The sequence below is a fragment of the Spodoptera frugiperda genome, chromosome 25, assembly GCF_023101765.2.
Source record: "Spodoptera frugiperda isolate SF20-4 chromosome 25, AGI-APGP_CSIRO_Sfru_2.0, whole genome shotgun sequence".
NCBI classification, from domain to species: Eukaryota; Metazoa; Arthropoda; class Insecta; order Lepidoptera; family Noctuidae; genus Spodoptera; species Spodoptera frugiperda.
This window is the reverse complement of record NC_064236.1, coordinates 254,853-268,821: the sequence shown is the minus strand read 5'-3', so window position 1 is coordinate 268,821 and position 13,969 is coordinate 254,853. Positions and strand designations below refer to the sequence as shown.

General features: G+C 39.1%; 1 protein-coding gene across 12 annotated transcripts in view; it reads right to left on the bottom strand.

Annotated features, from left to right (window-relative positions):
* LOC118264320 (E3 ubiquitin-protein ligase MYCBP2) overlaps window positions 1-13,969 on the bottom strand; it is a 120,470-nt gene that overhangs the window by 105,912 nt on the left and 589 nt on the right. For 5 of the 12 annotated variants that reach the window (XM_035576822.2, XM_050704288.1, XM_050704290.1 and 2 more), the window contains exons 2-25: window positions 13,731-13,840; window positions 12,977-13,223; window positions 12,738-12,884; window positions 11,082-11,288; window positions 10,678-11,001; window positions 10,427-10,603; window positions 10,037-10,315; window positions 9,503-9,637; window positions 9,012-9,161; window positions 8,683-8,835; window positions 8,295-8,406; window positions 7,675-7,846; window positions 7,266-7,432; window positions 6,136-6,183; window positions 5,679-5,729; window positions 5,385-5,432; window positions 4,950-5,126; window positions 4,560-4,735; window positions 2,987-3,212; window positions 1,998-2,493; window positions 1,626-1,792; window positions 1,143-1,327; window positions 288-1,043; window positions 39-212 (exon numbers count right to left, since the gene is read on the bottom strand). In XM_035576822.2, coding sequence (XP_035432715.2) covers window positions 39-212; window positions 288-1,043; window positions 1,143-1,327; window positions 1,626-1,792; window positions 1,998-2,493; window positions 2,987-3,212; window positions 4,560-4,735; window positions 4,950-5,126; window positions 5,385-5,432; window positions 5,679-5,729; window positions 6,136-6,183; window positions 7,266-7,432; window positions 7,675-7,846; window positions 8,295-8,406; window positions 8,683-8,835; window positions 9,012-9,161; window positions 9,503-9,637; window positions 10,037-10,315; window positions 10,427-10,603; window positions 10,678-11,001; window positions 11,082-11,288; window positions 12,738-12,884; window positions 12,977-13,223; window positions 13,731-13,822 — 4,866 coding nt within the window. In that variant the 5' untranslated portion in view covers window positions 13,823-13,840. The remainder of the gene's footprint in view (window positions 1-38; window positions 213-287; window positions 1,044-1,142; window positions 1,328-1,625; window positions 1,793-1,997; window positions 2,494-2,986; window positions 3,213-4,559; window positions 4,736-4,949; window positions 5,127-5,384; window positions 5,433-5,678; window positions 5,730-6,135; window positions 6,184-7,265; window positions 7,433-7,674; window positions 7,847-8,294; window positions 8,407-8,682; window positions 8,836-9,011; window positions 9,162-9,502; window positions 9,638-10,036; window positions 10,316-10,426; window positions 10,604-10,677; window positions 11,002-11,081; window positions 11,289-12,737; window positions 12,885-12,976; window positions 13,224-13,730; window positions 13,841-13,969) is intronic. The other 7 variants (XM_050704298.1, XM_050704299.1, XM_050704292.1 and 4 more) reach the window with 6 other exon arrangements.

Here is a 13,969-nt window from a genome sequence, read left to right as displayed (position 1 = left end):
AAAGTGTTATTGTATTGAATATAAAATGAATGGTAAACCTTTTTAAAATTTGGCCTTGCCTTGCTGTCTGGCCGGCGGTTCTCATTGGCGTTTATATAGCTTTGAGTGACGGGGACCACGTATTGTAAGACATCGCGCAAACTTCGAGACGCGCACATCGCGGCACAAGTCGCCGTCAATTCGCGAATCTGTGTTGCCGGCACTACACCCTCCTGTAATGACCATTTCACCATTAGTAGTTCTATTTTAAGAACATTATAATTTACTCCTGTTCAACAACCACTTACCTTAACGTTAAACAACATGGAGCACAGATGATTCCATTTCAGTGTGGGAGTCGGGAAGAATGCATGGAAGCATGCCGTTATTGTATCGTGAGCTTCGTTCAATATCGAAGTGATCAACTCCAGAGCGAACTGCACGTAGCACACTCTGTGAGCCTTAGTCTTCCCTGGTTTCCGGGGCAGCATGGAGCACGTGGGCGTCTGGTCGGCCATTATGGTTTGAATCAAGTTCCGCACTTCAGCAATAGCTTCGAAGTACGACATGTACTCGTGGGAGTTGCGCTTCCTGTTATTCTGCGGGTAGATCTCGTTGATGTAAGACTTCACCAGTCGTAGGCACGCTCTGATCACATACACCAACCTCTTTTGATGCTTCATCACAGTCAGCTTTTGGTAGTTAATGGGCACCAGGCCATTCGTCTCCAGGAGGATTTGTTTGAAAGTATCCCAGCTCCATTGTAATAATGTTATAAGAGATTTGAAGCAGGAGACGGTCACTTTCCTCGACAAGTTTTTAGATAAAACTATGATTGGGTCGCCCAATTCCACAACTTTAAGTGGTAAAGACTGGTCAGGGCTGACCGTGTTATAGATGAAGCAGGGAATTTGTCCCGCGTTCACATCAGTTCCATTGTTTGATTTCTTGGAGGTTTTGAAATGGAATCCTATTTCATCGTTTATAACCATTGCCTGGCCTGAGGAGCCGCAGTCTGATGAAGGCCCGCTTATGCAAGCCCATGCGACGTACCACCGGTTAGCCTGTAAATAATGTACGTTTAGGAAAACAAACCTTGTCCTGGTAAGTATCGGATATAAGCAATACCTTAGTACAATAAGTCATAATTATAATAAACTTACGGCGAGTGGCACAGGGTTGTCGAACATGACCGGGAATCGATCTCTCGGCGGACACTCGTATATGATCTCGTCACTCTCTGTGATCAGCTCGCCGTCGCCCTCCTGGTCACCGCCTTCGATGCCAATGTCGTACAACTTCACCTTCGCGGTGTAATCGCCACGACCGCCGTACAAACCGATACCACCTGACCAAATATTATCATTTTAATAACTAAAACCAAACGAAATAAGTCGTATGTGCCACAACCAGTGCCAGATAGACCACGTAGTAAATGTAACATGGCAAAATGAGCCAAACTCATCTCTTTCTATGGAGTTGGATGTCCGGGATAATATACAGTCAGTAAATCTGATATTTAAAATAAAGAAATAAATAAATACTTCCTCCCACTTTCCCCACGGCAGGATGAGTTATTTGACGATTATTCAAGCACAGAAAAAGGAACACCTTTAGTAGGTAGAAGTAATAAGGTAAGTAGTTACCCAATAAGATATCGGTGTCACACATAAACCGTATAGCTTCGACAGAGTGTCCCGAGTAGCCCCAGCCGCCGCCGTTACTTTCGAACCTGTTCACCGTCTGATAGTCTTCCTTCACGGGGAGTATTGGGGAACCCAAGCTGTCTCTTTTTGAATCTGATTGATTTAACCTGGAAAATTAATGTTGCTTATAGTAATGTTATCAAGAAATTTCAGCCCTGGCTAAAAAGCCTCCCAAACACCAAATCCATTCCCAGTCCAATCCTCAGTCCCCAATAACTGGTCTCGTCCATAGGCAGCGCCGATTGCTTACCATCAGGTGATCCGTCTGCTCATTTGCTACTCATAACAAAAAGAAATTCTGTATTAACTTACCTTATATCATGAGCATAAGTTAAGGAATCCAAACATCCCAAAAGATGTAACGCGGCGTGCATCCGAGTAACAGAATAACCAATCGCTGAAGGAATGGCCAGTTCCTGGTTCAATACCGACATGTTGGACAGAGCGACATTGTCCGTCGGCCTGTCCTCGTCGCGACAGGACAAATCAAAGTTCTCCAAGTTCTTAAAGTCTTCCAAGCGTTTCATGCTGCCGTAGTTAGGGTATTCAAAGTCTCCATCACCGAAATATGACTCGGGATCGTTACAGCACTTCTGTAGTTTGTGCGAGTCGAAAGCCAGTATGTTGTAGCACTTCATCACCCTCATCTGAGGCTGGTAACACCAGAGGACGTCGTACAAAGGATCCAGACACGCCAGACTGTTCACGAAGTCCACTTGCTCAGAGCCAGGCCACGTGTTGCATGTGCCGTCCATTTTATTTATTGTTATACATTTGAACGTATGCTCCGGTCGGTTTGGTAAGATTACTGAAAGACAAATACACATTCAAATTGCCTGAAAAGGACCTGTAGTGGCGCCATCTACGGGGCGCAAAGAAATCTATATATTAATACGTGATGCAAAAACTTTGGACCGCTATTTACGAAAATTGCGCGGACGTAGGAGCATAAAATTTGGTACACTTATAGTTTATGTGTAGGAGAAGTGAAGAACGCTAATATTTTTCAAAAATAATGCTTATAAAGTACATTAAATCAATAAATAAAACATTACACACACATGCATAGTATCTGATAGTATTTGACAAAACGTCAAAATCGATAGACATTGCGATGATATTGACGTCTCATATGAATAGAGTTTTATAAAAGAGTTTGTTTGAGTTTGAGTTAAATAAAAATTATCCTTGAACGTATGTTAAGTGGTATTCGTATATGGTTGAATTTCAACCACTAGGCGACCACTAGTAACTTTAATTAGGTAACTTGTATTACAAGAATTTCTACAAATAATACTTACTTATAGTATTTGAATTAGCCGTGATGGTTGAGCTGAACAGGGTATCCGTCTTAATCAAAGCTTGAGACACTTGAACGAAGGTCTGATCGCCTGAAGCCGAGACCCAAACCGCTCTACAGGAGTGTCGGGGGCCCAACCTCGGGACTCGGCCGGGTGTAGCGTACCAGATAGGACTTCGATCTGATCGTAAAGGCTCCTCCATACGAGGACGGCCTAGTGATCCTTTCTGTAAAGAAATGGACATACAATCGATCAGGAGAAATAAGTTTATTTTCTTACAGAAAGGAGAAGGGGACTTTTGGGCCCAGCAGTTAACTAGTTGAAATGTATATTAAAAAAAACGTCATTTTTTTCTAAGGGAAATCACAAAATATGGTACCTTGTTTCTATCTGGGAAGCGAGAAAACTTAAATTAAGTTATCAAACATTTATGATTATTTAATCATTTATGTATAACGTACTCTGTGATTTAAACTTCTTACAACACTCCTGTCTGATATCAGTCATATACCGATTGACAGATGACACTCGTTCATTGTGTTTCGTTCTGAGTGCGCACGTATTTTCCATGTTTTATTGTTTAACCCCACGACCTCGGCTTTATAAAGGACTTTTGACGGATCTTGCATCTCTAAATTACCTGACTCTCTATTTTGGACAACTGTTTAAGCCTATCAATCGGATATTGACGACATGGATCGGAATTATCAGTTATTCGTCAGTGGCGTGCATCTCAGCCTGTATAATATGGTATCTCAGTTGGGAAAGATACCAAGAACCCAATTCTTAGATGACATTCTCCTAATTATTGAAGATGAATAATACATATTTTATACTAATATTGGTGTTTTATTTATATATCCTCCTGTCCCTTTTTTAGTTTTTAAAAGGTTAGTACTGCTTCTAAGTGCAGGATATTGAATGTAAAAACTTGTCTTTGACTGTAGCGACTGTTCAGGGTCCGGGAGAGCCAAACGTGTCAGATCTTCGACACGTCACACCAATGAGGTTTTACTAATAGAGACGTCATACTTATTGTAAAGAAATAATATTCAGATTCAGATAATATATAATATGTATATATATATATCCTCAGATTATATATAATATCATTGCGTCACACACGCTCCTTGCTTAAAACCATAACACAACCAAAACTATTCAAAAGTATTTTGTAAAAAACATAGAAATACTGCAATGTTATAATATAACCTCACTTTTACTACATTAGGTACATATAACTTGATTCCTGGATAGCCAAATTTCGCCAAATTTTCAGTGAAGCCTTGTTATTATATCCTCTTACAAATAAGGCTAGTTTGATTCAGTTAACAGCTGGGCCCAGGAATGTATGGAGAAGTCCCCTTCTCCTTTCAGTTGCAGAGCTATTTACAATCACCATAAAATGTCTATCGTAAACGGAACTAAGTCGAACCCTTTGGTAAGCATCTCATTCCTTTCGATTGCAGAGTTATTAATTTATAAACTCTTAGTACTTTTTAACAATTTCCTTTAAAATACACATGAGACCAAGGAACAATTTAGCGCAGTAGCAAATTGTTCAAAACGTTACCTGATAGCTTCCAAACGTGTAGAGTTCTCCTTCCCTCGTTAGTACCGCGGTGTGGTTACTGCCAGCGGCGATGCTCGATGCTTTAGGCACTCGCACCCGAACTATTCTATGATGTACTGCGATATCTCCCGCTCCGAGCTGACCATACTGGTTCGAGCCGAAGGTTAGGACATCACCTAAAAATAATAACACTCCAGCTCAGAAAAACAGGCGATTGCTTTTTGTTCACATAGAAAGAATCTTGACCAGCAACTTGCTAAGATTTATTTATATCATATCAAAGTATAATAAATGTTTATGTAATACAGTGACCATTTTAAACTTTGTCATTGATATTGGAGACCAGACCACGTCAGACATCACACGAATTTGACGGTTCCTTCTACGTACCATGTTCCGTGAGCAACACTGTGTGATGCAGGCCGCACGCTACGGCCATGATGCGGTGGCCCCCTGGCACGGCCACTCGCGCGGGGGGTAAACAAGTCACTTTCAGACTGGCATCGCGGTCCATTTCCGAGCTAGCTGCAGCGCCTTCGAATAACGAGAACCGCACGTTTTCTTTATCTAGAGACGGAACAGACTTGCATTACAATCTACGTAGATATTTTTAAAGATATTTCTAACACAACCTAGAAACACCTAAAGAAACGAGCGGATCGGAGACAGCGAGGCAAGTAGACACAGAAAGCATAGAACGAGGGTGTCAGAAGGAACGGGTGACAGTATCTAACCAAACATATTGGGAAGTAGCGGACGAATCATTTCGAATAATTCCATCCGCATTCTATACTCTAGCTCTACGTAAAATCTTATAAAGCTCACCACTTCTTGTGTCTAGTATAGCGAAGACTTCAGCGATGTCGTCAATATCTGCGGCAGTGATGAAAATGCTTTAGACCGAATGCCTTACTACTAGACGATTCATGGCTCATATTGTACACAGTTACACCCTATATTATCATCCGTCCTCTTATTCAAACATTTCAACTGATATGTACTGAGACTGGTATAGCATTATTTCGTCATGGGCAAGTAACCTTAGTGGCTGTGGTATCAAATATTGTATTGCTTACATTAATCTTACAACTAAGTGTCCCTGTGTAATGTAATGCTCACCAATCATTGTCTCGACACTAGAAGAGGCTCCTGCGCAGTTGTTATCAAAATCTGTGACAGTGACGGAACATGTATTTAGTATTACCGCCTGCTTGTCGACTATAACTAAATGTTCGCTGACACTCTAAAATATGTACATTCTGAACAAATGTTTGTTTCATTTTGTAAAAAGACTAGAACTAGTTTTGACAAGGATACGAATCCGTACCTACAATCAATGTCTGGGACTAATTTGCCAATCGATTGTAGTCATTATAGTCGATCAAGTACCCGTTCTCTATACAATTTTATAAGCACATCTGGTTTGGCTATTCAAAGTGAGTAAAATATTGCTGGGTACAATTTGAATGGAATTGTAAGATATAACCTACATCATAGAGCAATTTCAGCCCAAGGCTCAAACGTAGGAAATGTATAATTTGAAATGATTATTATTATTAACATGTAGATTGCTCACCGCTGCGTGTGTCGAGTCTGGCAGAAACGTCGCCATCGTCGTCAACATCTGTGATAGTGACGGAACATGCTTTAGGGATCTGAGAGCCCAGTGCGAGTTTGTTTTATGTTAACGCTATCGACACGTTTATGACGTTCCGAGCTCTGGCTGGCCGGCTCCAATAACCCAACCAATCGGAGAGCTAAACGCGGTAACGTTTCGATGGCAGTCGCATAAAAAAAACTCGCTCTAGGCCCTCTGACTATAGGACGTGCCTGTATAAGGACAACGGTGTTCAATGTATTTTTGGTCGACTTCCATTACTTTTAACTATCGCTTTATTTAAGGACTGAATATGACATGATGATGGTGCATACATATTATATCCTGGCGTCTACACGTGTGTATAGGAGATGTTATTTCTGGGAGGGTGTGCTCGAAATTGTCGCGATTAAGTGTAGTTGCACTGTGTCTAACGATGCCGATTCTGGCCCTGTTATAATAATTTGATATTATCGTTATGTATAAACTTTACCTTTGTCGACGTGATTGTCATCGCCTTTACACGAATTCAGGTCAAATGAATGGTTAAAGCGAGAAAGCTATAGCAGTAGAAGCTCCAACGCGTATTCATTGAAATTTACTCGCATCTTCGTAAGATAATAAAATCTTAGCAGATGCTACAATATTATTTTAAAGTTACAAAAGTTATTATACGATAAAAGAAGAAGTAATCATCGACTAAGCATTAACACATTAATCAACCAAATACAAATTATTAATTGCGGTCAATAGGGTACGCAACAAGATAGATTTGGTTACTATTTCCCTTAAACGTCCATATGTATGTATATATGTGCTACATAAATTGTATATTATTTTAATCATTGGTAACAAAGAAACTACTTTATGTGGCTAAAATACATTACTAAGTTATAAATGCACTAAATGGGGTTATACTTAATGCAATGCAATAATGGAACCGATTACATTTCCAATACTTATATAAAGCAAAATGCAATATCGACTACACAGAACATACAAAGTTCTGCACAAAAATGCGAGGCGTACCGATTTCAGCGCAATGAAAATCGGCCAAAGATACATATATCAATAGTATACCGTTGTAATACGTTCGTTCATTTACTTACCGCTTCTAGAATCTGGTCGGATGGATGGTTCACCGTCGTCATCCAAGTCAGTGACGGTCACCGTTGACGACCGTTCAGGTCGACCAGCCATTACAAATGCGTCTGCGCATCTCCGACAAACGCCGCAAACTGCGCAACCACTGTCGCCTTCGCCGCAACCGCATTTTCTATTGTTGAGAATGATTTTTTTGTTTTAATTGAATCATGGAGCTTTGTGTAAATTTATTATTTCTCTTCTTTGATCTTCTATTTTTTAAAGTAGTTTAAAGTAAGAATTATAATCGTAATACGTCTGCAATAGTTTTTTTTTTTTTTAATGTACACGCAACCAATGTGCACATTTCGTCTATCAGAGACATTAACTGTCTCCCTTTTAGACAAACAATTAATTTAAATCAACACTACTTACTCTCCGGGTACTCTATTCGGTAGATGCGAGCAATGGCAAGCGCTGGAGAAGCCCGTGCAGTCGCGGCACAGGACACACACGCGGCAGTAGTCTGTCGTCCACGTGTGTGACGTGGCGCACAGCCGGGACTCCTCCTTGGGCTCGGCGCGGCGGCGAGACGAAGGGAACATTTCTGAGGGGAGACAAACAAGGTTATATGTTTATACATAACAAAATAATCTATAGAAAATACATTCGAGATTTCAAAAGAAATTTATTTGTTGAGTCGAGTAAGATTATAGCTAGCCGCCACTTAAGGTGAATTTACTCAGCATCGATCTACCACGGTTGTACCGTAACAAGTTAATGGAAGCACCTCAATGCATAGAAAAGAAGAATAGTGCTCTAGAATAGAAATAACTAACAACATAATTATTACATTATAACTCAGTTGGTTGTACGACGCTCTCGTTTATCGCTCATGAGTGTGTACCCCTAATGCGGTTCGAGTGGAATTCGATGACCTCACCAATTAGTTACTCAAGTAAGCCGTACAACATGTAATTTTATTGTAAACCAAGTTTTACTCAAATCAACTGAGAAACTAGAATACTGTGTGCATAAGTTATACGAACACTTACTTTCTTTAGTATATCCGAATTCACGACCACACTGTCCCTTATTGTTGATTCCAAAAGTGTAGACTTGGCCGAAGTTCGTGAGAGCTACGGCGTGAGCCTTTCCAAGGGCGACCTGGAACATGTGTTATTATTACTATGTTTGTCTCGACGACTCCAATGGAGGCTGAGTAATTACCGAGGTAATGTTTACTACTGATAAATAGCTACTACATAAACTTCATTTTTTACAAACGTTTTAAGTGAGCTTTTGATATGACTACTGGTTCAGAAGTGACTTAAAACATTTAAGACTTGTTTAAGTATCCTCACATTCTTTTAATATCATCAGGTAATTTATAGAAGACCGATGCTTTTAATGGTTGTTTATAGGCGTTTAGGCTTTACTTACTTGCACAATTCTCTCATGCCGTAACCCGAGTACTTGTCCAGCGGAGTCGCAGTGTTGCGTGTCTTTCCCAAACATGAGCAAATGTCCTTGCCTTGTCACCAAGGCAGTCGAGCCGTTGTTACATGCCGCATACACTACGAAGTGTCCTTCTGCCTGGAACGTCAAATAATCGATAGTTTATTATCATTAAAATCGGCTCGCTGGTTTCGTGGCAAAGACCTAAGCTAAGTTTTCATTAGCGCTTGTGGTTGTTGAGTTATTTTAACGGCATGACATTTTCTTCAACTAGACTTATCAACAGATCAAGAAAAACCTTATGTTATAGGTACCTTGAAGATCTTTTTAGGACGTGTAGGTTTGGGCTGTCGTCGATGTTTCATTGCGTCACCGTCCTCGCCACGCCGCGCGATGCCAGTAAACAGCGCTGACCCATTATCCAGTACTAAGATAGCATGGACACCCTCATGGCCCACCGCCACCTGTCACGGAAAGGAAAACTAATGTAATGATATAAACCAATGTATTACTTCACGGGATGACGATGAATGTGGCCCTGTTTGATTGGAACACGGTCATACAAGCAATCAGGCAACCAAGTTGTCTACAGACAGACACCAGAACAAACACTAGTACTGCTTTGGCAGCCGACAACCAGTAGCTTGCGAACTAGTAGTCGTTGCGAAGTATTTGACACCGGGTGAAATCTCCCCATACAACTGTATACCTACATTGCGCTGGCTACGTGAACTAGTCACGGGTCATGCGATCATTATTATCCTAAAATAGAATTCTTTAACATATTTGACGAGCTTATCCTCACCTGCATAACTTTGCATCTCTTAGCGTTCGGTGCTTCATTCCTTGAGAATATGGTTTCCTTCATGAGGGTCCACCGACCAGTTTGAGGAGAAGCCGCCTTGTAACCAAGGCTGGCACCTTTTCCTGTGTAGTAAACCTAAAACAAACACGAGGAATGTTTACGAACGGTTACAATACGGATGGATTTAGATTTTTAATTAAAACAAACTCAATAGGACCAATGTCATAACCCATCGACAGCAATCCAAAGTATTGAAATCGTTTATCATATTGGTTGAAAGTCAATATTGCGTCCATTCGCCAGAACTCTACAGTGCATTGTACTTCTACAGAGAATTGTAAAACTTTCAAATGTTCTTTTACTTAGCTAAATAGCAATGTCACTTTAATATTCAAGTGATTGGTTTGTGTAGGCTGCGCGTTCTAACAAAATGAGTTGAGTTATATATAACTTAGCTTGATACAAATACATATATTGAAATAAATAACTTATAGCTAGGATTACTATGTTTTTTTTTAATATTTATACTTTTACCTTTCCTGAAGTCGTAGTAAGAAGTGCGAAGTCCTGACCACCATAAATGCTGAGTAATGGATCATCATCATTATCATCCAGTTGCATTGCTATGGGAGCGTCCAGTTCCGTCGCTCGTCTGGACATTCCGTCTTCAAAGGGACTACGGCCCAGTATTAACGTCCTACGCCTTAGGAGATGGACATTGATCTCTTTCTGTGACGTCAGTGTTGTGGTGGCTGTGCCTTCGTCGCGTTCCGGCTGACAGTCAGCGTCGTACAGTCGGATTGTTAGGTTGTCCTGAAAGAAAATGTTGCTTCCATAATCATATTTATATTCTATTGCTATTCAAATTTTATGTATTCTGTAATATTTTAATTAGTAATACGTAGAAGTACAATATAAACTTACAAAATTAGTTAATAATATCAGTCCTAATTGATTTCCATCCGTAAAGACCGCTGACTTAGGTTCAACAGGGGCCGGTTGTCCGGGATCCAGCCGTATCAAGTTTCTCACTTCCAAAGTCTCTCTATCTATTTCATAAACTTCAGTCTTTTTCCTGCCTATCCTTAGATATAATTTATTCTGAAACATTACAAATGTACTTCAACACTGTTCAAGTTACAATGCACTTATTATGTATAGTGGTATAAACCCACCTTACAATAACCTAGCCAGCCATGGCGATCGCTGGCAAAGAAGTCTGGCTTGTGCATGTAAACGTGCTGCCTTATAGAGCTGCCGTACCCTGAACCAATCTTCAACAGGCCCTTGGACGTATATACGTATAGGAAGCAGCCATCGGAAACTAAGGAACGGACCACAAGCTCGCCAGAGCCAGTCAGTTGCGCAGGAAGGTCTACTGGGAAGCTATTCACTAGACACTGGTGAGGGACGCCATAGTTTAACCATAGGTTGCGGGACGGAGAACCAAGTATCACTGACTGGACGCTCCGTTGGAGAGTGATTAAGTTTGATGGGATCTGTGAAAAGAAAGAGTTCAGATAATTAGAAGGTCACAGTCAAATCCATCCCTTAAATTGTTAACATCACTGTAAATTACCTGCAGGTCTTGTTCAGAGAGTACAGATGGGGACATGATGAGAGATGCCACAGCACTAAGGATAAGTTCAGCCTCGCCCCTCGCCACTGAGAGAGCAATGAGGCAGGAGCTACTGAGTGCAGTAAGAGTTGTTGGTAACTCCACCTTACCATTTGGCCCACTGCCACTGGCAACCTCCACCAGCATGGAGTGGAGGTTGAGTATGATCTAAACATAAAGGCACATTCATTTTAGTCATATATAACCACATAGTTCCCGATCTCGCGGGATCTCTTCAAAAATGAGATGTGGAAGATATTCCAGGGAACTCTTCAAAAATCAACATAATGAGCTCTGCGTTTGAATTTAATAGATGTATACTCACTTAGGGCATTGAAAAAATAGTTTAAAAACGGACTTAAACTAACTTAAAACTAAAGAAAGCTACGAATTACGAATTTATAACAATTAAAAAAGAAACTATATTACAACCTATCCTCTATGCTATAATAACCAAGCTTAAACTAAATAATTTAAAAGAAACGACTTAAATCTAATCTAATTAATTTATAAATTAGACTTACAATTTAATTAAAAAAACTAACTACAGTAACTACTAATAATCGATATCAAACTAAACCTACGTTAAATAGTTTAACCAAAAAACCAGGAAAACCCAACAAATAAACTTATTAATTGACAAATACAACGAAACCAATTTAGAATATACGAAACAGCAGGACCACTACAGACAAATAATCATACGACTGATAATACACTTTTTTTTTCGATGAATTAAAACAATAACATGAACCGAAGTCGTGTAACGATCGACATAGAATTATCTATACTCCGTTAGAGCATTTTCTTTGTACTAAATGTTTTATTATATTGATATAATTTTTTTCATACCTTTTTACTATTTATTTACTTTTTTTCGATGAATTAAAACAATAACATGAACCGAAGTCGTGTAACGATCGACATAGAATTATTTATAAATAATTTATTTCTTATTTTTATTTTTTGATTTTTGAAATAAAAATATATCTATGTCCTTCCTAAGGTTCTAAACTATATCTGTACCAAATTTCAACCAAATCCGTCAAATAGTTGCGGAGATTAATGGTATAAGCATAGAATGTTCGACGTGATTCTTTAATTTGACATAACTTTTTTATTTATGAACCGATTGACATGAAACAAACACTAAATGTAAATTTAAGCATCCCACAATATATTCGTGAAAACTGCATCCAACTCGGATCAGCCGTTTCTGAGATTAGCGCGCACAGACGAACAGACAAACAGACAAACAGACAAACAGACAAACAGATAAACAGACAAACAGACAAACAGACAAAAAAAAAGTTAATTACATTTTTGGGTTCGACATCGACATAACAATAACCCCTGCTATTTTTTTTATTTTTATTTTCAATGTACAGACAGCACTTTTCTACGATTTTATTATATGTATAGATATGTCTAATTTAAAGTATCTTTAAATCAGATTACAATCAATTCATTTTATTTTTGTTTTACCTAAACTACCTAACTTTACCTAATCTGAACAACACAGGAATTGAAAATAGCATTTGTGTATCTTTTATTATATTTACATGTGAGGTTCACAGGTGCATGCCCTAAAACTGCTAAAATTTTTGAAAATCTTACGTCCGTTGGCTCCTGCGCCAGTTCTTCCGGCGCATGTCCCTGCAGCACGTCCAGTAAAGCAATAAGGGCCTGTTCACAAAATTGCGCATTCGTGAAGCGCGCCTGTGCTATCAAGGAGAAGACTGAACGAAGCCCTATTCCTGTAATCTGTAAAGGAAAGTTTTTAATTAGATAGGAACATAGCTAGCCTACTGTATTAATAAAATCTTGTATAAACGGTTCTAAGTTATCCTAGTTACCTTTGGTATTTTGTTTGTTTGTGGTGGTGTTGCATCCTCAGTATCACTGTCATCAGACAACTCGTTGACTGTGCCATGGAGATGTCTCCAACGAGCAAGGATGGATTTACGCACATTGGCATATACAGCAAATTGAGATGGATTGCCCAGGAGTGCCGGAGCATAGCAAACAGCTAAAGCATTGGCTGCTTTTAATCGCCGGAGCTTTTCTTTCTTTCCAATCCTTTTGTGGGATCGCCTTTCCTTCCTATAAGTTATAATGGTTTACAAGAAATAATAATCATAAGTTATGCCTGCCACGACTTCTTCAACAGTATGTTTCATAAAGAAGAACACTAAGTTTTAGTCTTTTGTTTTGAAATTTAATTAAATTCTTTTGAGCTAAATGAATTTCATTTCTTCTTTCAAAGTAAGAGGTGATTTGCCTTACTCAAAGTTCCAAGAACAAGTTATGGTATAATTATTGTTAAATTTTGGCAGTAATTTGGTCAACTTGAAATTAAGTATTAGTCAACATATTGATGTATATTTCTATTAAAAAAAATACCAAAACAAATGAGATACAAATTGTTTTCTGAAGGTAATTAATAGTTTGTATGTGTAGTTTGATTTTTTACCCTATTTACTTATGTTTACCATTTATATGTCCTACATGTTATTCCTTACAATGACCACCTCCGCAACAAATATATTTATTGCTAGATTCACATCTTTATGCCTAAATGAGTCTAATATCTAAATGCAATGTACTTACTTGGTACCACTCCAACATAGCGCTCGGAAATATTTCTTATAGTTCTCCGGTTCCATACATCTCAACTCCGGCACCTGCATCCTTTGAGCCATGGTGGTAACTGATTACTTCTGCAACGTCATCATGGAGTATATCTTTTTTTAAAACTACACTTAAAATAATAATTTACATAATGCAAATATTACAATCGCATTACAAATAAACATACTAGCTATTCAGTTGCAGGGCAAATAACATGA